This window comes from Oculina patagonica, chromosome 4 (genome assembly GCF_052425735.1).
Source record: "Oculina patagonica isolate OP01 chromosome 4, crgOcupat, whole genome shotgun sequence".
NCBI classification, from domain to species: domain Eukaryota; kingdom Metazoa; phylum Cnidaria; class Anthozoa; order Scleractinia; family Oculinidae; genus Oculina; species Oculina patagonica.
The window spans coordinates 14,830,513-14,857,199 of record NC_135761.1 but is presented as its reverse complement, the minus strand read 5'-3'; the positions used below and the strand labels follow the sequence as shown (position 1 = coordinate 14,857,199).

The 26,687-nt window shown below is 40.6% G+C and overlaps 3 protein-coding genes across 3 annotated transcripts in view; 1 reads left to right on the top strand and 2 right to left on the bottom strand.

The window, feature by feature from the left end:
* Positions 1-6,859: 6,859 nt before the first annotated feature.
* Positions 6,860-17,390, top strand: LOC144649671 (uncharacterized). The gene is made up of 9 exons (XM_078509229.1): positions 6,860-6,907; positions 10,112-10,183; positions 10,785-10,970; positions 11,390-11,581; positions 12,147-13,201; positions 13,837-14,074; positions 14,875-15,311; positions 15,802-15,955; positions 16,579-17,390. The coding sequence occupies exons 2-9, from the start codon at positions 10,129-10,131 to the stop codon at positions 16,710-16,712; spliced, it is 2,451 nt and encodes an 816-aa protein (XP_078365355.1). The 5' UTR covers positions 6,860-6,907; positions 10,112-10,128; the 3' UTR covers positions 16,713-17,390.
* Positions 17,391-17,686: 296 nt separating this feature from the next.
* Positions 17,687-26,687, bottom strand: part of LOC144649636 (uncharacterized) — a 73,135-nt gene continuing 64,134 nt past the window's right edge. The window contains exons 2-4 of the mRNA XM_078509169.1: positions 20,206-21,350; positions 19,472-19,727; positions 17,687-18,182 (exon numbers count right to left, since the gene is read on the bottom strand). Of these exons, the coding sequence (XP_078365295.1) occupies positions 17,903-18,182; positions 19,472-19,727; positions 20,206-20,806 (1,137 nt within the window). The 5' untranslated portion in view covers positions 20,807-21,350 and the 3' untranslated portion in view covers positions 17,687-17,902. The remainder of the gene's footprint in view (positions 18,183-19,471; positions 19,728-20,205; positions 21,351-26,687) is intronic.
* On the bottom strand, positions 21,160-23,250 carry LOC144648170 (uncharacterized). The gene is made up of 3 exons (XM_078507799.1): positions 23,209-23,250; positions 22,473-22,554; positions 21,160-21,542 (listed from the first exon to the last, which is right to left on the bottom strand). The coding sequence occupies exons 2-3, from the start codon at positions 22,534-22,536 to the stop codon at positions 21,160-21,162; spliced, it is 447 nt and encodes a 148-aa protein (XP_078363925.1). The 5' UTR covers positions 22,537-22,554; positions 23,209-23,250.

Below are 26,687 nucleotides of genomic sequence, written 5' to 3'. Positions count from 1 at the left end.
AGAAAATCGTATTGAGCCCAGAGGGCGATCCATGCTTTGCAGAATAATAATAAAGGGAACTTAACCATCTGCTGTGTTTTCCTCTCTTTTGATTCAGCTGACTAGAAACGGGTTTGAGATGAACATAACACAAAAGAATCGGGTTAACTTATAAAATAAGTTTAATGAAATAAGTAGAAGTCCGAACATTTAATTTATCTTGTACCCTCTGGCGATCAAAAAATAAACTTTTCACACAATACGCTACCAAGTTTGCCATTATTTCATTCTTTATATAAAATTATTACGGCAATGGAAAATTCTGGATGCACACAATTTATTTCTTTGCTAGCAGTCTCAAAACATGTCTTTGTTCAAGGACTTCCAAGTACTTTTTTCCCATCGTATCGAGAAGAGTAATCAGTCCATAATTTAATGTATCTACATTCGATCCCAAGCAATTGCTGCTAAATTCATTAAATTGGAACTGAAATTCGTTCCCTTCTTGTTTCGAAAACAATCCTTCAGCTCGGCGTGTTCCCTGATAGACGCTCACCAGCTCTGCGTATACTTTGAGAATGAGTCAACCTTGCAGTGACCTTGAATATTCAAGCCAGCGTTCAAGCCATTTAATATCTGTGCTAAGTGTCCCTCAGTCGGCGCCCAAACTAACAATCATGAGGAAAGTGGGGTAATGTGCATGTCAGAATGATGTATGTCTTTTTCTTTAAAGGTTCAATAACTTCGATGCGTATGTTTTCGAGAAGCATAAAAATGAAAACAAATCATCGACTTAAACTAAGTACAATTGATTAACTGCTATCAAATCAGTTTATTTTCGAATGAAATATTCAGAGTAGACTCCATGAAAGCCTTCATTTTTTAATTGCGATTACTTTTTTCGGCAGTAGTGAGAGGTTGTCTAGTTCGGTAGCCATCCAAGCGTTCTAGAATAGTAATCAGAGCCTACAGCGTAGCTGCTTCCTTTTTTTGCAGAGTTATCTTGTGGCTTTCTTTTTATTGGCTGGTTTGAGATCAACTAAACATGGAAGAATATTGATCAGTACTTTATCAGTTTTCTGGCTAACCGCCGCCTTGTTAGCTCAGTTGGTAGAGCGCCGGACTGCTGTGCGGAAGGTCGTGGGTTCTAACCCCAGACCGGACCAACACTCAGGGTCTTAAAATAACTGAGGAGAATGTGCTGCCTTTGTAATTACATCTGCAAATGGTTAGACATTCTAGTCTTCTCGGAAAAGGACGATAAACCGTAGGTCCCGTCTCCTGTATCTTCAATCTTATAACAGGGGACGTTAAAGAACCCACACACTATTCGCAAAGAGTAGGGCACGAAGTTCCCGGTGTTGTGGTGTGGCCTTTGTGTAGTAAATTACAGTATGTGTACAGCGCATTTGAACATTATATATGAAAAATGCGCTATATAAATTGATTATCATTATCATCATTACTATAAGTTTTAAGTCGGCAGACGTTGGGAAATTTAACTTGCGTCATACCGGCCCCCTTCCGATAGTTTATTTCAATATTGATGTTCTCTATTATCTCATTCAGTCCAATGTGAAATTACTACCATAATGGAGAATCCTTGGCACGCATAATTTATTTCTTTGTTCACATTCTGAAAACATGTCTATGTTCTTCGACAGTCGCAGCGCGTTTGTTTTCGAGTATCATAGAAATACACTTCAGTCCTTAACTAAATGTAACTGCAATTTGATCACAAGGCGTTGTCAAATTCATTTGTAAGTAAAAGCTTTAAAACAGTGTGTACTGAATATCTTAATTCGACACCATGAGCGAAATCACTTTCCAATTGTCAAACTATTATTCAAATTCAGGTTACTTTAAGGTTATTTTTGGTTGTTTATCTTAGCCATTCATGCGTTCCAGAATAACAATAAGAAGCAGTTAAACATCCGCTGTGTTTTAAAGTCCTTTGCTCTGTTTGATTTTGACTAGAAACGGGTTTGAGATCTCCCCTCGCGATCAGTCAACAATATTTACACAATAGGTTCCAAGTTTTCTATCATTTCATTCTTTACATGAAGTGACTACCACAATGGAATATCAGAATATCCTGGATTCGCACCATTGAGTCTTTGTTAATATTCTCATTCGAGTTATTAAATGCAACTCCAGCTGATTCTAAGCGATTGCTACTGAATTCATTTAATGGGAACTGAAGTTTTAAAGTCTAAGTAAAATAAATTTCTTAGGTGGGTACCTCAAACAACATTATTTTACAATCAATTGCGGTTAGACATTGTTTAAAGGCACACGTAAATCCTGCATGCCTTGCGGCCGCTCCCTTTAAGGTCTGAACAAAAAACAAAATCGGTCTGGCGTGATGCTTATCATTTTTGCGTGTACTTTCATTTATGATATAAGCTCCCTCTGATGCGAACATAAATGTCTTCATGCACTCGACTGAGATAGAATGAGTCCATTGGCTTGAGTACCTTCAACATTATAGCTAGTGTTTAAGCCACTGTCTGTGCCAAGCTGTTATTCCTTCAGGGCGTAATTAACATGCATGGAGAAAATGGGCTTTTAATAAGTCATTCTATAGGGTTTGGTGATAAAAATTGGTAGTTTTTACTTGTTTGGCATAGGATTGGGATGAACATGTTGCCTTTATAAGTTAGCCGTTTGGAAAACTTTTGCACAAAGTAAAGCAATAAACGGCGGAACTCGTCGCTCCCCCCACTGAGCGGTGCCCCAAGGATCATTTTGGGCTGATGGGACTCTCAGTATTAGCCCGTTGATTCCAGACTACTAAAAACAAGATAAAGAAGCACATATATCAGAGTGTGTTTGTGAACAGCAGGTTAAGCTAACTCAAGTGGCGAAATCACTGCCAGGGAATGTCTAGTATTAAGGAAAAAAAACACAAGGATTTTAATCATTGAAAGGTCAAGGAAAGTGTAGCCAAGTTGAAAACAAACTGACAGATTTTCAAAACAGCCGATAATTCTTTTGTATAAAGACTGTATTTAAATTCTTGCTTGAGGCGCCAGGTTGTTTATTTTGCACAGTAGTCTTTCAGTACGACATCTTGCAAACTTGAAGGTAAGCCGTAAGCGCATTTTTTTTTTTTTTTTTCGCTGTCAGACCTTATGAATGTAGTTTTGTTTTTTCTATTTTCAATTCGCTGTTGTTCTGTTCCGGAGATCTAAATCCATTAGCAGGTTTTTTGGGTTGGGTCGTTCCTCATTTTCTCCTTGCAAATATTCATGTCTTTGTGTACGTACTGCTGAAGAGAAACTTTTACTTCTTTCTGCTTGTTACTTGTTTTTCTGTTAACGTCCCTTCGAACGAAATAAGAACTTTTTTCCCATGCGAAATGTATTCGAGCTCGAACACTGCAAAGCATTCTTCACATCTCGGAAATTCTCTTGATTTCTGCGTGCTTGCAGTGCATATGGCCTGTTGGTTTAACTTGCCTGATTAGAGAGTATGACCAAGGTAGGGCAGAAGTCAACTTGTTTGACGTATAACGATTTGGATGTCCATGCTGTCTTTAATAAGTTATCTACTCTCATTTGTACTACAAGCTGGTTTAGGAACCTTTTAAACATAGATTACGTAATAAGTGAAACTAGTAATAAATTTAAAGGCGACACTCGTTGTTTCCCCACTGGGTTATGCCAGAGGAACATTCTGGTGCAATCCCGGGACACTCAGTGTTAGCCCGTTTGTTTCAGTCTCTTTAAGAATAAAACTTAAACAACCACATGCAGTTATCAGAGTGTGTTTTCTGATGCAAGCTCAGCTAAAATATAGCCGTGAATACAATGCCAGCGAATTTCAATTAATACTGCCGGCCCCCGATATCTTGGAAAGGTCAGTGAATACAATCAAGGAAAGTGAAGCCAAGTGGAAACAGCTGACAGACTTTCAAAGCCAGCCGAAATTTCTTTTGTATAAATGCATCGAAGGAAAGTCTGTTTTTAAATTTTTGCCTTATGGCACTCTTAAAACACGAAAGTGAAATGAAAAAGTGACTTTCTGTCAGTCTATATTCAAAACTTCGTTGGACGATGGGATTTTCTTTCCATTCGAAATGCATTCTTTGACTTTTGATCAAGGAGAGTCGCAAAATCTCGACAATGAGTTCGCGCTGTAAAGAATTCTCTACATGAAAGAAATTTTCTCTTGTATTAAAACGCCTCAGATAGCTTCGCTGGACTAGTTGTTAGAAAATAAGAACAACGAGTTAAGTCGTGAAGTCATAGAGAATTTTTCCAATGTTGTTAAGTGAGAGAAGCAGTCGTGTCGCAACGGGGTTAAATAAAAACACTTACAAAACACTTTAAAGTTAAAATTAGAGCTGATCGTCCATTTAGTACATCTGCTGAGGTTTTAAGCGAAACTCTCGGTGCAGAGTAAATCAGGCGATTGCTAGTTAAATGAGCGTCGAGAGCTAAAGTTTACTGCAGGGAATATAATTTGGCAGACAAGAACAGGTTCTTCCCGAGAATTCAATTAGTATTTTTTAGTTTGCAAAACAATTTAAAAGCTTATCGAAGCGGAGCCTGACGTGGGCATTACCGAATTCACTTAAAGACACGTGCGATAGTTCCAAAGTATCCTTGCGGATTACTACCACAATGGAGCAACCATTATGACCACAATTTATTCTTTTCTTTTTTCAACAGTCTGAAAACATGTCTGCATATTTTACGACTTCAAGTGCATAAGTTGAGGAATCTTTTCAAAATACAATAATCAGAGTGTCCAAAATATTAACAGGCGACACTCGTCGCTACCCCGCAGTGCCGCGTAGTCAGTGGAGCATTCTGTGCTGATGGGACTCTATCAGCATAAGACGCTTGAGTATTTTTTTATGCCTTTCAGGCTATCGAAGAACAAAAGTACGTAAGAGAGTTTTTTTTTTCGGATACTGGCTCAGCTAAGCCGTACGAGAGAATTTTTATTTATAGTTAAACAAACTTGTACTGCATCTTCAAAAGGTCAGTGAAAACAATCGAGGAAAGTGTAGCCAAGTGGAAACAACTGACAATCAAACTGTCAAAGCCCACCGTTAATTCTTTTGTCTAAATGTATCGTAGGAATGTCTGTATCGACATTCTTGCTTCAGGCTCCAGATTGTTTATTTTTTATACACAAGACATCGCGTGAGGCATCTTGCATAAATTGAACGTAAGTGAAGCGCTGTGGTTTTGAATTGTGTTCTTGCAAGAATTTCCGTTTTCCTGGTACTATTGAGATCGAGCTATATCTTCTGTACTGTACACTGCTATTGCTCTCTTGAGATGTTAATTTATTTGCGTGTTTTGTGGGTTGGGTAGTTGCCCTTTTCCGCAACAAAAATCATTGAAAATGAGAAATACTCCTTAAACAAGAAAGTATAATGCAAAACTGAATATCTGTCTGTCTATTTCTCTTTTTACATCACTCCTTTCGCCTAAGGGATTTTCTTCCCGTGCGAAAAGCATTCTTTTTTGCGGACTATTTATCAAGGAAAGTCGAAAAATCTCGCCAATTAGTTCAAAGACTGTGAAGATTTCTTTACATAAAATAATTCCCTTGAGTTAGTCGAATTATGCATATTTGCCACTTCTATTGCTTCGCTGGACAAGTCGTTAGTTAATAAGACCAACAAGGTGTAATGTTGATAAGAAGGGGAAACTTTAATTTCTAAAGAAGCAGTCTTGCCGCCACGGGGGTTAAATACAAGCACTTAGAAGTTAAAATTAGCGCTGGTCCATTTTAGTACATCTGCTGAAGTTTTGAGAGAAACTCTTGGTCAGTGTGAATTAGGCGATTGTGAGTTTAATTAGTGTCCAGAGCTAAAGTTTACTGCAGGGAATATAAGTTTGCAAACAAGAACAGGTATTCCCTGAGAAATTCAATCTGTTTTTATAGTTTGCAAAACAACTGGAAAGTTTATCGAAGTGGAGCCTTGCGTGGGCAGTACCGAATTTACTTAAAGAGACGCGCGATACTGTTGTTCTAATTCGAACGGATTTCTACCACAGGAAAGAAATCTTCATACGCACAATCTATTTGTTTGGTAAGGGTCTAAAAACATGTCTACATGTCGAGGTGCATTAGTTTAGGAATCTTTTCAATATACAATAATCAGAGTGTCCAAAATATTAGAAGGCGACACTCGTCGCTACCCCGCGGGGCGGTGTAGTCAGTGAAGCATTTTGGGCTGCTTGGCCACTCTCAGTTTTAGTAGCTTTTTTGTTTTGATGGCTACCGAAGAACAAAACCATGTAAAAAGGTGTCAGAGTGTGTTTTTCAGGTAATAGCTCAGCTAAGTATGAAGGCGAATTCACTGCGAGTGGATTTTATTGAGTCAAAACAAGTACAGCTGTACTGCAATTCTTCGAAAGGTCAGTGAAAACAATCAAGGAATTCGAAAGTGTAGCAAAGTGGAAACAACTGATAGATTTACAATTTCAAAGCCAGCCGATGATCAGAGTGTCCAAAATTAAATATTAGAAGGCGACACTCGTCGCTCCCCCGCGGGGCGATGTAGTCAGTGAAGCATTTTGGGCTGGTTGGCCACTCTCAGTTTTAGTAGCTTTTTTGTTTTGATGGCTACCGAAAAACAAAACCATGTACATTGTAAAAATCAGAGTGTGTTTTTTAGGTAATAGCTCAGCTAAGTATTAAGGCGAATTCACTGCGAGTGGATTTTATTGACTCAAAACAACTATTAAACGCAAGTACTGCAACTCTTCGAAAGGTCAGTGAAAACAATCGAGGAAAGTGTAGCCAAGTGGAAACAACTGATAGATTTCCAACTTTCAAAGCAAGCCTATAATTCTTTTGTATAAATGCATCGTAGTAGCGTCTGTGATTAAATACTTGCTTCAAGCTTTAGATTGTTTATTTTACACAAGACGTCGCGTAGGACATCTTGCATAACTTGGAGGTAAGCGAAGCCCGGTGATATTTAATTGCGTTTTTTACAAGAAATGAGTTTTCCAAGTACTTGGAGATCGAGGTTTATCTTCTGTACTGTACACCGCTAGCGCTATAATTATCTTGAGATCGAATTTAATTTGTGTGTTTTGTGGGTTGGGTCTTTAAACTTTCTCCTCGCTTTAGAAATATTTCTTTCATTGTCTAGGAGCAAATGCATGTGCAAAACTGAATATCTGCCAATCTATTTCTCGTTATTACTTCCCTTCGATCGACAAAGGGATTTGCTTCCTATGTTGAATGCATTCTTCTTTATTATTATTATTATGGAATAGACAGATTCAGAAAATCTCGCTAAGGTGTTCCGAAACAGCTAGAAGAATTCTTCGCATCACAGAAATTCTCTTGATTTTGGCGTGTTTGCAACGCCGTTAGCTTGGTTTGCCTTGCTTTTTAAAAAATAAGAAGGCATCGTGAACTCAGTTTTAAAGAATTTTTCATATTTATTGAGATTTACTAACGAGGTAAGGTGAAATTCTTAAGGAACAGGCGCTGCAGCAATAGCTATCAAAGTTAAATGAAAACAATTGAAACATAAAATAAGTACCGTTTAGTAAAGCTAATGACAATTTAAGCGAAACTTTCGATCAGAGGAAATCAAATGAATGTGGTCGATTAGGTTTTGGTAGAAAAAGGTTTACTGCATATAATATTAGCTTGCAAACGGTAACAGCTAACGCAATTTGTCATTGGTTTGGTAAAAAATAAATTCAAAAGTTCATCGAAGAAGGGCAAAGCCGGGAGGCAGTACCCAATTCACTTTAAATATGGCTGTTAATTGTTACAAAATTGCTAATAATGCAGAAACCTTCAAACGCACAATTTATTTGTTTGTTAACAGTCTAGAATCATGTTTGCATGTTCTACGACTTCGAAGTGCATTTGCTCAGGAATCTTTTTAACATACAATAATCGTTGTGTGCCGAAAATATTAGAGAGCGACACTCGTCGCTACCCCGCAGGGCGGTGTACTCAGTGGAGCATTTGGATGGGCTGGTTGGACTCTCTCAGTTTTAGTAGCTTGGGTCTTTTCTAATGCATTGATGGCTACGGAAAGACAAAACTACGTAAAAAAAGATACCAGAGTGTGTTTTTGGATAATAGCTAAGCCAAGTATAAAGGCGAATTCACTGCTAGTGGACTTCCAAGTACTAGGAGATGGAGATTTACCTTCTGTTCTGTACACCGCTAGCGCTATTGCCATCTTGAGATCTAAATTAATTTGTGTGCTTTGTGGGTTGGGTCTTTAAACTTTCTCTTCGCCTTACAAATATTACATCCATTGTCTGGGAAGAACACTTTTAAAACAAGAGTAGTTTGGGTCGTTTTATGCATTGATGGCTACCGCAGCACAGAACTACGTAAAGAGGTATCTGAATGTTTTTTTTAGATAATAGCTAGCTAAGTATGAAGGCGAATTCACTGCGAGTGGATTTTATTGAGTCAAAACAAGTACTGCAATTCTTTCGCAAGGTCAGTGAAAACAATTGAAGAAAGTGTAGCCAAGTGGAAACAACTGACAGATTTCCAACTTTCAAAGCCAGTCGATAATTCTTTTGTGTAAATGAAACTTAGTAACGTCAGTGATTAAATACTTGCTTCAAGCTTTAGACTGTTTATTTTACACAAAACGTCGCGTAGGTTCTTGCATAACTTGAAGGTAAGTGAAGCGATGTCATATTTAATTGTGTTTTTAAATTTCAAGAATTGAGTTTTCAAGTACTAGAAGATCGAGGTTTATCTTCTGCATGTACGCCGCTAGCGCTAATGCTATCTTTAGATTGAAATTAATTTGTATGCATGATTTGTGGGTTGGGTCTTTAAACTTTCTCTTCGCTTTACAATTGTCTGGGAGGAACACTTTTAGAACAAGAACGTGAAAGACAAAACTGACCTTCATGATCAGCAAATTTATATCTCCTGTTAACATCCCCTCGATCGACGGAGGGATTTTGCTTCCCATACGAAAAGCTAAAATGGCTATTGATCAAGCAGAGGCAGAAAATTACGCCAAGGTGTTCCGAAACAGCTAGAAGAATTCTTTACATCACAGAAGTTCTCCAGATTTTGGCATGCTTGCAACGCCGTTTTCTTGGTTTGCCTAGTTATTAAAGAATTAAAACTCGTCGTGAAGTCAGTATCAGAATTTTGCATATTAATTTTATTAGCTAAAGGGGTTTGGTTAACTTCTAAGGAAGCAATGATACTACAATGGTTCCATTTGTGAAAAATAGTCAGAAGATAAAAAATAAAGGTTTGCTGCATTCAATATAAGCTTGCAAACGAGAACAGGTACTGCAATGAGAAACGCAATTTGTATTTTGGTTTGTAGAAAAAAAAATCAAATGTTCATCCAAGTAGGAACAAGAGGGTGAAGTACCGAATTCACTTAAAAGACGACCTTTAATTGTAACGCATTACTTCAAAACCTTTAAACGCAAAGTTTGTTTGTTTGTTTGTTAACAGTCTGAAAACATGCCGGCATTTTCTTCAACTTCAGAGTGCATTATTTTAAAAATCTTTTCGACATATATTAATCGGTGCGTCCAAAATAAAAACCGCGACACTCGTCACTACCCCGCAGAGCGGTGCAGTCAGTAGAGCATTCTGTGCTAATTACGGGACACTCTCAGTAGAACAAAACTGCTCAGAAGAACAAAATTACGTAAAAACAGTTATGAGAGTGATAAATGATCGTCGCAGTGAATTTCCAATTTAAGCAATTGGAATAAAGAGTATGTTTTCGGAAACTAGCTCAGATGAATGTCGTGGCGAATTCACTGTGAGTGAATTTCTATTGAGTCAAAGCAAGTATTGCATATGTTCGAAAGGTCAGTGAAAACAATCGCGGAAAGTGTAGCCAAGTGGAAACAACTGACAGATTTCCAACTTTCAAAGCCGGCCGATAATTCTTTTGTATAAAGATATCGTTGAAACGTCTGCATTTAAAAAAGGGGTCGCTTCAGGTGTTATGCGTCAGCGGGTAGAGGGAGTTCTGGTGGGCTTGTGCACGGTGTATCTCTAAATGATTACTCGTAACAGTAAAAAGAAAACAATTTTGGTGCTGAGGATAAAAATGGCTGGGGCAAAAAACAGAGATCTTGAGTTCGTAATTTAAAAAAAAAATGTTTTGACGGTTTTTTTGTTGTTTCAGCCATAGGCGACCTAAAAATGAAGCTCTGGCTATTTCTCGCCATTTGCTATATTCCAGCGTCATTCTCGTTAGGTAAGTAGCCGGTATCTATTTATCTATAAAACAACGTAACACTTAACACTGTTGACGTACAAGCAAACACCATGGTACAAGCTTAACGAGGGGGTGGTGGTAGTAGTAGTGGTGGTGGTGGTGGTGGGGGGAGGGGAGTTGTTTACTGGAAACCATTAAGTGTCATTCTATAGACAGAAAGGGAAAAACATGTTTGTCCAGCATTTGAGAAGAATGTAAAATTGAAAAGGAAATGTCGAAGTCTCATGGGAAAGCATGGAATTTCAGTTATTGCTTACGCGTCATGTTCAGTGTTCGATTACTTTTTTTTGAAAGAAGCCCATTTGCTCGTAAGTAGTGTTACATATTTTCTTAACTATGCTATCCCGGCGATTTGGAGAACGGTCACTAAAACTTATAAATGCACATATTGATAACTGCTGTTTTCTAGACTACTTCCCAGTTTAAAATTAACCATCGGTAATGTTATATTTTTTTGTGATCGTGCATGTTTTAAGGATATTTTGCTGTTAAATTGAAAGAGGTCACAAAGGTAAAGAAGCGACGCGTTGATTGATTGATCGATCGATTGTTGGCTCTTATTTTAAACTAACATTTTCAGATCACGTGCCCTGTGGCTATAGTTCTTGGAGTTGCTGGTCTGACTGTGACGCTTCTTGTGGGGATAAAATTCAGTCTCGTGAAAGAACCTGCACCAATCCACCTCCTTCAATACCCGGATTTGACTGCAGTGGACTAGGCCCAGCGATAGAAGTACGTCAATGCTATGGACCAATGGATCAAATAGGTATGTAAAATTTGGTGTAGTGGTCAGGAAGGAAGATTGGCGAAGGACAGCAGCTTAGAGATGTGGAAAATCCAAGCGATGTTATATATCTTGGCCATATATCGTTCAATAGACTAGATTAACCTTATTCGGTGGCATGTATTTTTGTTTAAGTTTGGTATTTTTCTGTTTATAATTTTTGCCCTTTAGTTATGACTTTGACTAATGCTTAAAAAATTACTAGTTAATATGAAATAAAAATAATAACACATCGACTCCTTTCAAAATAGCATGGCTGTTAATTTTTTGGTTGAATTTTTATCGAAAAGTTCTAATGCGACGAAAGCGGATTTTTGTTGCTTTCGTTTTACTAAAACAAAGGAATGCTGCTTCAAGCGAAGTACGATCCAAATGCAATATCTACCTTTTTCGAATTTTAGATGTTCATGGAGGGTACAACCACTGGGGACTTTGGTCTGAGTGCACCAAGGATTGTGGAGGTGGAGTACAGTACCGCAACAGATGGTGTGTAGATCCTCACCCGCAGGGAAAGGGAAAGGAGTGTTCAGAACAGCCAGAACTTGGACCATCTGTAGAAAGTCGATCTTGCAACGAGCATGACTGCAGTGGAGGTACAAAAACATTCAAAGGAGACATTTATATATAGCTCAAAACAAAATGTAGTACATGAGTACGCAGGCCCTGGGATTTTTGATGTGGGCTGGGCGAGCGTGGGGAGGGGAGGGGGAGGGGGGAAGAGTAAGGGCGGCGAAGGGTGGAAGCTACAAGCGTGAGCCTGATGGGGGTTGGGAGTTTCCCCCCACAGAAAAAATCTCTAAGACAGCATTTCGTGCGCTTTGAACGCAGTTTTTAATATGGGAGGGCAAAACACAAACCCTACACCTTTTTTCCATAAAAAGGAAACCTTTCCAAAGTGAACACCGTTTCTGGCCAAAATTGTGTCCACTTAATATGAGTCCATTATTAGTTCCTGGCTGCGTTATGGTCTAAGCCATACAAGCTCAATTAAAACTGCTTAACACTTTAAACAAGAAAACAAAATAAGTCCAAAAATATTCAGACGATGTTTTTACTTCTAGGGAACAACTGAGCAAAAAGTAACATTTGCTCTATTGTGATATTATAGTAGCTAAGTCCTTTGACATGATTTATTGCTTTTGGTTTCCTTCGTAAAAGCGACTGAACCACCACCGTCCACGGCAAAACCAACAGAGGCACCGACGACGGCAGGAGCGACGGATGCACCGACGACAGCAGAAGCAACCGATGCACCGACGACAGCTGAAGCAACCGATGCACCGACGACGGCAGAGGCGACCGAGGCACCCACGACAGCAGAAGCGACCGATGCACCGACGACGGCAGAAGTGACCAAGGCACCAACGACAGCAGAAGAAACTGAGGCACCTACGACAGCAGAAGCGACCGATGCACCGACGACAGCAGAAGCAACCGATGCACCGACGACAGCTGAAGCAACCGATGCACCGACGACGGCAGAGGCGACCGAGGCACCCACGACAGCAGAAGCGACCGATGCACCGACGACGGCAGAAGTGACCAAGGCACCAACGACAGCAGAAGAAACTGAGGCACCTACGACAGCAGAAGCGACCGATGCACCGACGACGGCAGAAGGAACCGAAGCACCAACAACAGCAGAAGCGACGGAGGCACCCACGACGGCAGAAGGAACCGAGGCGCCGACGACAGCGGAAGCGACCGATGCACCGACGACAGCAGAAGCAACCGATGCACCGACGACGGCAGAAGCGACCAAGGCACCAACGACAGCAGATGCAACTGAGGCACCGACGACAGCAGAAGCGACCGATGCACCGACGACAGCAGAAGCAACCGATGCACCGACGACGGCAGAAGCGACCGATGCACCGACGACAGCAGAGGCAACCGATGCACCGACGACGGAAGAAGCGACCAAGGCACCCACGACAGCAGAAGTGACCGAGGCACCGACGACGGCAGAAGCAACCGATGCACCGACGACGGCAGAAGCGACCGATGTACCGACGACAGCAGAAGCAACAGATGCACCGACGACAGCAGAAGCAACCGATGCTCCGACGACAGCAGAAGCAACCGATGCACCGACGACGGCAGAAGCAACCGATGCACCGACGACGGCAGAAACAACTGATGCACCGACGACGGCAGAAGCAACCGATGCACCGACGACGGCAGAAGCAACCGATGCACCGACGACGGCAGAAGTGACCAAGGCACCAACGACAGCAGAAGAAACTGAGGCACCTACGACAGCAGAAGCGACCGATGCACCGACGACAGCAGAAGCAACCGATGCACCGACGACGGCAGAAGTGACCAAGGCACCAACGACAGCAGAAGAAACTGAGGCACCTACGACAGCAGAAGCGACCGATGCACCGACGACAGCAGAAGCAACCGATGCACTGACGACGGCAGAAGCGACCAAGGCACCAACGACAGCAGAAGCAACTGAGGCACCGACGACGGCAGAAGCAACCGATGCACCGACGACGGCAGAAGCGACCAAGGCACCAACGACAGCAGAAGCAACTGAGGCACCGACGACAGCAGAAGCGACCGATGCACCGACGACAGATAGAAGCAACCGATGCACCAACGACAGCAGAAGCAACTGAGGCACCGACGACAGCAGAAGCGACCGATGCACCGACGACAGCAGAAGCAACCGATGCACCAACGACAGCAGAAGCGACTGAGGCACCGACGACAGCAGAAGCGACTGAGGCACCGACGACAGCAGAAGCAACTGAGGCACCAACGACGGCAGAAGCGACGGCCCAACACAGAGAAGAACAGGCACCAACACCAAAGAGACTGAGCGCCAACGACGGCAGAGGCGAGTGATGCACCGACGACAGCTGAAGCGACTGAGGCACCGACGACAGCAGAAGCAACTGAGGCACCAACGACAGCAGAAGCGACTGGGGCACCGACGACGGCAGAAGCGACTGATGCGCCGACGATGGCAGAAGCGACTGAGGCAACAACGACGGCAGAAGCGACTGAGGAATCAACAACGGCAGAAGTGACTGAAGAACCGACGACGGCAGAAGCCACCGAGGCACTGCCGACAGGTAAACCTACCACATAACCTGCATAACCACCTTCAAATAAATTGCTCTGTTCGTGCACATTTCCGACTGATAGTGATTTTGCTGCAAATAACATTTCGCCTATGCGTAGATTTGTCCTATTCTGTAAATATCCAGATTTTAAAGAAAGCGGTTTGATTTTCCAGATACATCAACCAAAATATCCCTTAAGGCATTTCGGCGATATCTGAAAGAAAGTGAATTGGATAAAGAGGAGCTCGTGTCATCGGGGCCCAGCACAAAGGAATTGCGCGTTTCAAGATTCCCAGAACTGTGCAAAAAAAAAAAAAAAAAGAATCGAACGCAAGAACAATTATTGAGCGCGGTTTTCGCCAAAATATCGTGATTTGTCAGTCTCTCGCAAATCAATTATTTGATCTGCTTGCACTAACAAATTACGGGATATTGCTTAGCCCCGTCTAAAAACTGTTAGTTTAATTTTTAAAGTAATATAAAAAAGTGATACACCCTTCTTATCAAAGTATAAGTAAGTGCCGCATTATTGAATATTGCTAAAATTTCAATATAAGTTATTCTATTTCAGCTTACCTTGACCGGTAATAATTAACGGCAAATAACGAACAATCTTATTCTCTTGGTACAAACCGATGTAAGCGCATTGCAAAGCTGATTGTGGCTTGTTCTATTTACAATTACTAAGAAATATGCATTTGTTGGCTGCTTGCAATACTGACGTGAGGTAACATGCTGAAGCCAAAGCACGTCTGCAATATCTATGACATGACATAATTCAAATGTTGTTTTCATTTCGTTATTTATAGGACCACCCTGTAAAGGAGCTCTTGACCTTGGAATAATTTTTGACAAATCCAAGAGTGTAGGGAAAAGAAATTTAAGAAAGCTAAAACAGTCTTTGACCAAATTTGTCGACAAGTTTGAAGTTTCCGAAGAAGGGACTCATGTTGGAATGATTTCATTTAATGACGACGCTGAGTTGCTGTTCGACTTCAAAGACAATCGTTACCATTCTAATAAGCAATTAAAGAAAAGAATAGCAAAAATACCAGTGAAACTACAGCAACAGACGAGGACAGACTTAGCACTGACGCTGGCAAAGAAGAAGTTGTTCACAAAAGCAGGCGGTGATCGCAGTGATGTGCCAAACGCGTTAATAATCTTCACTGATGGAAAGTCAACTGCCAAGCCATGGCAAAAAGGATATGTTCCACTCTCGGACACAGTAGGAATTCTTACTGAGGTAGGCATCCATCCAGACACAGTAGGAATTCTTACTGGTGTAGGCATCCATCCATCCATCCATCCATCCATCCATCCATCCATCCATCCATCCATCCATCCATCCATCCATCCATCCATCCATCCACCTCCAAACTTCCGACCGTCCGTCCGTTTCTCCGTCCTTCAATCTATCCATATGCACCTCTTTGATTCTACTACTGTTACTCATTACAATGTTTTACTTGCTCCCTTTTTCGTTCAAATTCAGAATTAGCTAACTAGGTTTTAGCTTAGAGTTTCATTTCAAGTATTTTTGTTGAGGTGAGGTTTGCCACGCCACGCCACGCCACGCCACGCCACGCCACGCCCCCCGCCCCCCCCACCCACGCCACGCCACGTCACGCCACGCCATGCCACGAGACACAACGTTACTCCACGTCAGGCCAACCCGTACCGTACCATAACGGTAGAGTACTTACAACAGACCATTTTGATTTCAATTTTACCAGGACAAAGACGTATACACGTATGCTGTCGGAATTGGGAGGAAAATCAGAGAAAGAGAGTTGGCGCAACTGGCTGGGGATAAGGGAGACTATAGCCGAGTTGGAGACTTTGACCATCTCAATACCATTTTGGAAACCTTGAAGACTTCTACTTGTGGTAGGGTTCTTATTGCCTTGTTTTGCTACTCGTGTGATGTCCATTGGCCACTAATTAAAGAACATGGTACCCTTAAAACTGACACTGTGACCAAGTAAAATGTATTGAAGAAAAAAATTAAAGGCCACTCCAGTAAAAATTTGAATTTTGACCAGTGGTTTCCCTACTTCATAAAATATTCCTCTATGTAGGCCGCTTTTTTGTGTATTACCATCGATGTATATGAACCCAAAGTCAGGTTTTCGGATCGGCTGCTATTTCCAAGTTTCGTGACCGGTAATGCGCGATGCATCAAAATTCGCCGACTCCAATGTTCGCAATTTCTGACGATGCTACATGACAATGAATATGGGGAAAGGTTGATTTTCACATGAAAGGTTTTGTACTTAGCCTCAATTTGAAACAGAGCATATAGATAGCTTGCACGTGGTTCACGTTCCAAGAAAACTTCAAGAAATCATTGAGACACTTGCTAGTGATTATGTATGGCCGCAAGATTTTCTGAAGACGTTGGCAAATCAAACATGTATATCTGTTTGTAACGTTATTCGTACTTCATTTATAATACTAACCAATAACAATCAATAACAATGTGTTATTTTTGTGATATTTTCTCTCGGCAGCTCATTCAGGCACATCCCCAACCGACCACATGAATGGAGAAACCGGCTACCGTCGCTCCGCTTTTGGTAGACGATACGACGATAAATATCCCTCACCGATAGAAAGATTTTTGGATACTCGCTTTATGCGCTAAGGGCTACTGAGGCCCTTTACGAGCTGAGCTTAGTTTTAGCAGAAGTACTTTTTGTTAGTTAAATATGGTATTCAATAGCACTTGCAATTGTATTTTTGCACCTTTTTTAAAAAAACCCTTGTTGGCAGACAACTGATAAAAGATATCAGCTGACATTATTGATTAAAATTGCTAACGTTGCAGTGATAATAAATCATGTTTTAATCGGTCACGGGACCTTTCAATGATGCTGACAGCCAACAAAATAAAACGAAACAATAGTAAGTCAATCCTGAAACCAACGTTATGATGAATGCCAGCGATCTAAACGTTGTTTAGATATTTTTATAATCATTCTTAGCATAAAAAAAGGATATATTGAAGAATTTTTTACTACTTAAGTTTTGCAATTGTGATCTATTTTCCTATAAGATACTAAGTGGGCTCAGTGAATACATTGATAGGACTTGATTAATAATGTGAATTAAGGTATCTTAAAACACGGTAAATAAAAGTGGGTTAATTTTAAGGAAACAAATTGTCGTCGTATTTCTACTTGAAGTGCTAGCGATACATAATATTTCGAAACACGCAATAAAGTAGCTAATGAATTCTTGGCTTACGCCTGAAATATCGTCCCTAAGCAATTGACTGAAGGTCGATTAGGCCCATGTTAAAGCAGACAGTGTTACATCTGGAAAACCGTTTCAAAGTTATCCAGTCTGAAGTCGTGTACGTTCACAATTAAATGTAAAATGGACTATTCTTGGCGTTATCCACTGAACAAAGAAAAACGAAACAATGAAGCTATAACAAACAATGTTTTGTGGCGCGTGTTGGTAGGGTTACCCGGAACCGGTATCAGACTTGAAACATGGGAAAAGGCTGATTCTTCTCGTTCCATTCCCGTGGTCTTTCTTTCCCGAGAGTCGGGGGTGGCCAATTACGTTAGTGAAGGAAAAACAAAACAACAACAACAACAACAAAAAACAGGGTGAACTGCAAAGTATTTTTTAAGCAAAAGAATCCTCCCATGTGGGTAGGTGTTGGATAAACAGGCGAAAAATCGTTTGCTGGATGGTTTCATATTATGTAAGTAGTTGTGCGAGACTAGGCCAGGAAATGTTTATCCTTTATTTGGACACTATCAAAACACTGAGATACAACAAAAGGGCCTTTAACACTCGACAAGGGCCTGTAAGCTGTTTGTTTTAGCCAATACGGAACCTTTTCTCTGTGGTAATCGTACAGTCAATTGAAGGATCAAATACTCCTCTTTTTACGTTAATTTTAAATTGTTCCTTGTCTTTGATATTTCCCTTTGGCTTGTAGCGAGCAACAACAAATACGCAATGTTTTCCTGCCGACTCGCTCTCAGCAACCCCAATGCCGAGCTGATTGGTACCGTTCCACACAAGCTGGGTGAAATGTGCAGTCGCTTTTGACGACAGATCGGGTTCTTCAAAGTTATACAGGCACGCTTCTTCATACCTAACAAGTTAAAATACAATTATGATCAGAAATTAATAACATGAGTTTCCATCTGGTTTCTTATAAGGCTGTGTTTACACTTGGTGCCTGGGCACGGTGTCCGAGTACGATTCTCGCTGGGCACTAATATTGAACATGCTATTTTTTCAAGTTTCCACGCCCTAATTTGGGAACGGTGCCAGACCTCGTTGTTGGGCACTTAATGTTACTTGGCTAAAAACACAACGCTTTTTTTGCCGGTGCTCGGCTACCAGTGCTCGGGAACTAAGAGTGAACACGGCCTTAGTTCTTGGGTCATATCCCATCAGATTCGCGAGAAGGCAATTCATAGATATCTTTCCCCCGACCCAGTAAGCGAAAAAGTAAGCCATTTTTAGGTCTAAACATTGCTTACTACAACATGAACACGATGAAATCCTTTTGTGAAATACAAACTGTATTAGATATCCCACCCTATAGGTCTGCCGCTGTTCAGCTTTCTTTTATATCTAGGGTGGTACGACTGTGGACAGCATTAATTTTTTGTCGAGCCCTTTTATCACGATACTCTGGCTCGGGAGATGGCATGGGCACTATTACCACTTAAGGCTGCCTTTCTAAGATTAGGCTCCTTGACGGATGTTTAAGCACTTAAATTTTGATGTTTTACATTTACACATGTATTTTTATGTATATATACTAACTAGATTTGATTTTTTATAAATCCAATCAAGCTTTTAATTTGAAGACTTTGGATTTGGATTCTATAAATGCCCCCAAGTTTATTCTGTCTCATGGTGCGCGTTCTCCGGTTTGTGACTGGCGAACCTGTTCAGATTAATGGAACCCGATCAGTAATCATTATTTCGGGATTAGCGCAAACTGTATTCACTATTTTCGTAAAGATCGGTTAAATTAATGCCATTAATACAGTCATTCTGCTTTTTTTTCTTAGCGGGATGTAATGATTGGCAGCGTAACTTTTTCTATTTTTTTTTTGGTTTGAAGTCAACTTGATGGTAATAAAAAAATCTTTTTTTGAAAAAGGAATAAAACTAAGGTACAATCCTGGCTAACAAAAATTGGGACACTAGTACTTCATCTTTTTGCCTCAACAGATGGTCATCTCCCCCTCCATCTCTCACCCAACTTTAATTTTGATTCATCCAAACCAGACTCAACATCTCAACATGTTTTGGAGACAGGGGGAATCAAAGAGGTGATTAACGACTTAACACTTCTAAAGAATAATCAATACTCGGTATTTGTCAGGTGTTAACTTTAGGCCAGGTTGTGGTTTGCAATCTTACCATGTGCCGACGATTTTCAATATTGCTCGACGGCGTGAATTCTTGACCTTGGAACAAACCATCCCAAGATTTTCTCCTTGTCCAAGTTTATTCAGAACATGAGGCGATTGATGAGTGAGTTTTCCTTCTGCTGCTAGCTTTTGGGCAAACTGGCGGGCTTCCAAAACCAAATTCTTGTTTAGATTAATAGGAGCTGACTTATGTATGGCACGGTAGAAATTGTGCTCCGTCAGGGATATATTTTCCTCTCTAGAAACTGAAAAAGATAAATTTAAATTTGCGCAAGAGGGCAAAGTCAACATATATTAAAGATAATCGATTCTCAGTTTATGTGATGTTATATATATCAGTCATAATGAATGCTTCTTTTGAATAGATTTTGCAGCTGCACAGTAAATTACAAAATAAAACTAAACCATACAAAAAAAATCTATTTTTGCTCATTTCTTTTAAAACCATGCTTGGACTTACTGAAAGGACCCAAAATCCTTACATATTTCTAAAATAATGACAAAAATCGACTTTCAGGTTGCTCCACCACCCACCATAAATGGGAATTTGTTCCAATTCAACTTTATAGATAATTGGGCGAGAGTAAAAAAAAATAAGGATGGACAGCTAGTGCAGAGCCCGGGGGATTTTTTTGAAAAAAAAAAAAAAGAGAACAGGCGCCCATGAAGGGCATTTTATTAAGTCTTAAATGCTATTAAAGATGATTAGAAATGGTTACTTACATGTGATGCGAGGAGCAGATGTTGGCACTGCGGAACTGGCCGCAGGATTTGTTGGAGAAGGAGGACTAGAGGGCGTAACGCTTACTATAGGAGAAGGTGAGGGAGCAACAGAACCAGGGGAAGATGGCACTTGGGTGACTGCGGTCTGTGCAACACTAGGTGTAATTGGACCTTTTGAAGCAACGCTCTGGCTTGATGGTGCTTTTGTAAAAGGACCTGGAGCTTTTTGAGCGGGAACGGGAGGGGTTGGTAAGCTAGACGTAGCTTGCTTGTTTTTTGTAACCTTTGCCGGCATTATTTTAGTAGCCTGAGCCAAAGGAGTGGAGGCTGCAGCGCTTGCACCACCGGGTGAGGCGCCAGGTGGTCCGCCATTTGTGACGGAAGGATTGAGAGTTGGTGAGCTTGACGTTGCTTGCTTGTTTTTTGTAACCTTTGTTGGTATTTTTTTACTAGACAGAACCAAAGGAGTTGGGGTTGCAGCGGTTGCACCACCAGGTGAGGCAACAGGTGAGGCAACGGGTGGTCCGCCGTTTGTAACGGAAGGTTTGAGGGTTTGTGAGCTTGACGTTGCTTGCTTGTTTTTTGTAACCATGGCCGGCATTATTTTAGTAGACTGAACCAAAGGAGTTGGAGTTGCAGCGGTTGCACCAGGTGAGGCAACTGGTGGCGCGCCGTTTGTAACAGAAGGCTTGAGCGTCGCAATCGATGTTGGAGTAGGACGAGGTAAATTTACACTGGGAGATGCTTTATTCGTTACTGGACTTGGAAGGCTATTTCCTTTTGAGGCTTTCGACGGGGTTGGTTTGTTTACACTCTGAGAAGCGGCTAACGGATTCTTCTTTGAATTTTGTCCTTGGGGTTGGTTAATTGGTGGTTTTGGTGTAACTTGAAAAGATTTCCCTTTCTTTGGCGGTGATAATGATGGAGGCACTACTTGACTTGATATCGATGGTTTTAGCGGAGCTGACTTACTCGGGACGATGCCAGGAACTGTCGGACCTCTACACCAGTTGTGTTAGGGACACTTTGGCCAGCCAGACTTCCCTTGGTGGGACCCACTTGACCTGGAGGACTGAGCGGGTTTGCAGCACTTTTCTGTCCAGGTAATTTGGGCTGACTGGGAGAGACTGGGGGAGCGGCTTGGCCTTGCTTAGCAGCTGAAACTGGAGTTACCACGGGTTGTTTGGATAGCGATTGTGAGGAAACATTAGTCGATGGCTTACCGTCAGTCGATTCCACATGAAGGTCAATTTTTGTCTCGGCTCCATTCGACGTTCCAGTACCAGATATAGTGAATTTTTCTTTTTTTACCACATCTGATCGCTTCTCGGTATTGACTGAAAAGTAAGCAATTAATCGATTTTAAAAGCAGATATATATTATATAGTCTATTATATTAGTTGCAGATACACCTAATTGCAATAATGTCGTCATAGAAAAAAGAAAAAAAGGTAAATAGGAATTAATTTACGTAGTTTCATAACTGATACCATTTACAGAATAACTAAAAGCTTGCCACTCTCGGGACAGACCCACAGGTGCTCGGTCCCCCCCCTCGGGCGCGAGGCGGGGTCCCCTGCATCCTTCCTTTTTTTGGTGTTTTCCTGTCGGCGATCCCTCGTCTCATCTCCTGGTGGGCTGTCGCGTCTCGGCTGGCTCATTCCACTGGCGTTTTCGTGGTTCGGGGTCTCATTCTCGCCCCCGCCGTTGTGCGAGTGAGGAGGTGGGGGGTGAGGGGTCACTCCCCCACTCTTCGAGTCGTTCACCTCGTCCACTTCAATCACGGTTTTTATCTGCACACTTTCAGTACACTTTTTCAAGCCGTAACAAGATATATTGATTTATTCGTAATTTGAGGCATTTTGAGGCCATTTGTACGAATAAATTTCATGCGTGCGCTTACTTAATTCCTATTTGACTTTTTCCTTTTTTTCTATGACATCCCTTTTGCAATTATATTATTAGGTGTATTTATTGTATTGCAGATTTATATTAAAGATATTTTATAAGTAGATATATATTATATTGTAATTCTTAGCTAATAGTGTTCCCGATATAAGTGGGCCTCTTTATAAGGCACGCTAAAAGCTCTTGAACTCAAATGAGTTGATGATGATGATGATGATCATGTTGATGATGGTAGGTGGGAAGGTCGATGGATGGAATGCGTTGAAAGCACCTTTTTGTCTCGACTCAATATCAAAATACTTTACAAATATCGCATTATTTCGCTGTTCTATATTTTGCGACTCAATATAGCCACTTACCGTAATTTCCATAGCAACCGATAAGAATGTACAGGTAAATAGCAAACAGCTGACCGGTCTCCATTTCAGAAAAAGGGCACCACTTGTAACATAGGCATAGAACAATATTAGTTCAAGACGCTGAGTGAAAGTTGTACACTTTGTTAAAAATTAGATAACATGGGTGTAAAGTAAGACAACATTGATTTTTGTTCATCAATGAAATCATTTTTACCCTATTTTTTTATCAATATCGGGTCCGAACTAATTTGTTCAGAAAAAAAAGAATCGAAATCTTTAGCGATTTGTTTGAGGTCTAGCGCTAGTCTGCATCGGAACATATGGAACTGATTCTTATCGATAAATTAGGGATTAGTAACCATCCTATTACCTTAATCAGGGCTCAGACTAAATGACAGCTTCGCTTTCGTTCACTGAAAGTCAACTCTGGGTCTATTACAAGAAGTTTAACGCCGAGTCTACAAGGTTAAGTTTAAAATAAAAGCCCTAAGTAAAGTCACTTTTCTTACAATTTAATTTTACAAATTTAAGAAGGCGAATTATATGAATCACGGATGACTAAACCATTTTTGGCACTAAAATGCATGGTTTGGAAGGTCACACCGGCTCAAAGCTTACGGCCGGTCCAAACATAATTTGTCACCATGCAAATAATACTCATAAATCAATTCTTATGAATTGATAAGATGTCAGTAGCTACAAAAAAAAATTAACTGTAAAAAAAGGTTAGACTTACCTGAACGTCAACCGACAATTTAACCAACTAAAATCGTTGGTCGATTTACTCAAACAACAGGTTTTAGCAAATACGTAATATCAGCACCAGTAATATCCTACGAAGAGAGCATAAAAAGTAAATATTTAAAGAAACTTTGACAGAACGGGCGATTTCTGCTTGCTTTGAACATGAAAGACAATGAACTTTCTTTAACTTACTACTTTATGTTTAGAAATCTGTCGAATTTTTGAGTGAAACAAAAAGCTACTGTACTTACAGTTTGAAGGTTCACTATCCAATTGCCCATTTTGACAGAACTACACCGAAGAAAAGGTGCAAATTTATTCATCCGTACCGGCCTGCAAATCTAGCGGGTAGTTCACTGTTGCAGTCGACTGAAGAGGTCGTATCCATTTTTTTTTACGATTTTGTCGGAGTTTGTGCTAGTAAAAAAGAATGATTTTAAATCAAGGTTGCGACACCTCTATGGCCAATAGGATTTCCCGTTATACAAACTCCTTATTGCAAATCTAAGACGATATATTTACTTGATAACTTGTCAGATATGTAGTATCCAAATAGACATAGCATCAACCAGTAAAGAACTCAACAAGTCCACTTCCTAGTCTCTTTGCACAGATTTGCTATGATCACATAATCACATAAAACACATGTGAAGTTGTCTGAAGTTGTCTGATTTTGAATTCTGAATTTGAATGGTTCTACATATATGTAATTCGAACCTTAACAATAATTATCTTGATAAGCGCTTGTGGACAAGAGAAACGTTTTGGAGGTTAAAACTTCAACGGTGTCGTTTGGACATTGTATTCAAGTTCAATTCAACGTAACACAAAATACTAGATACAATAAAAAATAGTCCGGGGGCTTAGCTCCTGAATTGTGCGATTTTTGATACAAGCACCAAACTTTGCAAGATTACAAGCATTCGCATACTAATCCATTCTTGATATAGTGCCAACGCCAATTTCCTATTTTTAGCTAGTAAACAGCAATGAAATTTTCAGCCGAGAGGCCCCCCTGCCCCTTCCCCACAAAGTATTTCTTCTTGTACTTTTATAAACCTTTTATTGTTGATTTTTATTCACAAATACAGATATGAATGCTTTTAATTAGGCTTACAATTGTTATTTTTTACCATCTGTTTGATACCAATAATTTAATAGGAAATTATTGCATGGGAAAAGATTTTTCGTTCCCCGCCCTCTGCTCCCTCGCGTCTTTCGTTTTGCGCTAGCGTCCAGGTCTCTCGCGATCGGTGAACCGTTCGCTAACAGAAGAAAAATAGGAAAATATAGGGCTGTGAACAGTCTAAATTACAGCATTTCATTCTAAATTTTGTACGTGCGACTTGGTATCACTACCTGGCATAATAGTATTTGTCTATAAACCAGGACAAACAAATATTTCACGAAATTTCATTGATTTTAACCCCATCCAGACCCGGGAGGGGCGGAAAGTGCCCTCGCTGACTTTGAACGCTTTTAACTTTTTCAGGATTCAACCAAACGCTACCAAACTTTGCGAGTTTATCTAAAATTTATCTGAAAATAATTTGGTAGGGTACGTTGTTGTGTCAGGAACTTGACGTCACCATGGCAACGGCATTTTGACAGGCATGTTTTCCCAATTTTGTAATTTTCGTGTTTCTATTAATGAAAATTAATTTTATCAATTATTTTCATCCTTTTACGGTTTTTGCAAGTTTTATTCATTTTGAGTACTTTGCAGTATTTTGGGCGGTTTTGGAAAAATTGGCCGGGCGGATCCAGGGCGGCTGTTGACATTATGATGTTGTCCGTCCTGTGACGTCATCTTCCCCGTGACGTATACAAAATAGGTGTTTGGACATACTATATTTCCCTGTTCACTGTGTTGCTTAAAATTCTGGAGTTACGGAGGTCTGAAAAGATCCAAAAAGCCCGGTCTGAATAGGGTTAATAAATTAAGGTTTCCATGGAACCAGTGTTTTTGGGCTCGCACTATATCTAAAACTTCGTCTCATTCATTGTGCCAATTTTTATGCTTGTATCAAAAGTGCACAATTCAACTAAAATTCGGCTGCCGCCGGACTAAACCAGTTAGCGGCCGTAGCCGGACCACTGGCACTACTCCAAACTTCCGTCCTCTTAGCATAAAGAATCGAGGTGTATAGTTATCCCTCTGAATGAGATGGCTATTGTTTCTAGTCCTCCAAACAGATCACCGGTGCCCATTTTACACACCTAGATGGAGAAGCCCGACTGTGAGGGTGAATCTTTAAGTCTTGCTCAAGAGCACACCTTATGACTCTAGCAAACGTTCGACTGAATACGGTTCGCCATCTGGAGGCCAAAGCAATTAACACACAATTAACAATCAAGACAGCCATGCATAGCTCCTGCATGGCCGCGTAACAAACTATTTTCTACAGACGCACTACTTGAAGTCGTGTTCGCTTCTTCTACAAGAACAGTTCTCCGATTTTAGTGAAAGGGCCACGATTAAGACGCACCCCCACACTTCCCTGCTCTCGATTAAGACCTGGATGCCGTTTTCATTTATTCCGGGTTTCAAAATAGTAGGCCAATTATTTAACCAAGTAACACGGAAAGAGCTATCAGGAGCTTGTTGCATATAAGGAGTTCGTGGGTCGAAATGAAATTGGAATTTGGAGCGATTTGATTTGACTGACTGGAGCAATTTTCAATTGTGTCGTAAGACCAAAACCAAAGTAAGCGACTCTGGCCAATCGAAAAGGACACGGATAATCCAGTGAACCAAGCAAAACTCGAAGCAATTACAAATTACACACAGCCGGCAGGAAGCGCGGAAAAACGTGTGCGAGCGAGTCACGATTGGTTCGAATTTTGTTTCTATACTTAGCTCAAAGTAAGTTTTCTGTATTGTAAAACAAAACCACGTGCGATTTTTTCGACACCAGAATTAAAATTGCTCTAAAGAAGTACGCCCTAGTTATACATTGGTTTGTGTATTGCTTATTGCATTTAAAACTTTTTTCACGTCGCAAGTGGTCACAACAGCAAAATGCAGTCAAATTATTTTAATCGAAGGGAGGCGAGTAATCCTCAGTCAGTCACCTTTCACGGATCCTGCCATCTCTAATTTTTTTCGCGACCACTTCTTAGAGTCTCGATATATATTTGTTTTTTTTTTTAAAAAAAGGTATTGGGCTCAATGAAATCAATGAAAACATCTGGCATTAAATTTTGCTACAAAAAGCGGTCAGATCACCCTCGTGAACAAGTAAACATTGACATAAACACTTCTAGGAAAACCTCAACTGTTCAGATTGTTAAAAGTCGCAAGAAAAGGCATTTTTTAAAGAGAACGCGACAGCCTTCTGGCGGCCATCTTGGATCTCGTGTGGCGTAAAACTCAGAAATTCAAAATGCTCTATCTTAAAAATGATATATAAGGAAGTCTAATAGCCAGTGAAGGATAAAAACTCAGGGGTCTTGCGATTCTGGATTTTA

What these genes read in the sequence shown, in the direction of transcription:
- LOC144649671 (XM_078509229.1), top strand. Translation starts at nt 10,129, where the DNA reads ATGAAGCTCTGGCTATTTCTCGCCATTTGCTATATTCCAGCGTCATTC. An exon ending in CGAGCATGACTGCAGTGGAG is followed by an intron (nt 11,582 to 12,146) that starts GTACAAAAACAT and finishes CCTTCGTAAAAG; the next exon opens with CGACTGAACCACCACCGTCC. An exon ending in CACCGAGGCACTGCCGACAG is followed by an intron (nt 14,075 to 14,874) that starts GTAAACCTACCA and finishes CGTTATTTATAG; the next exon opens with GACCACCCTGTAAAGGAGCT.
- LOC144648170 (XM_078507799.1), bottom strand. Translation starts at nt 22,536, where the DNA reads ATGGAGACCGGTCAGCTGTTTGCTATTTACCTGTACATTCTTATCGGT. An exon ending in CGGTTGCTATGGAAATTACG is followed by an intron (nt 21,543 to 22,472) that starts GTAAGTGGCTAT and finishes CTTACTTTTCAG; the next exon opens with TCAATACCGAGAAGCGATCA.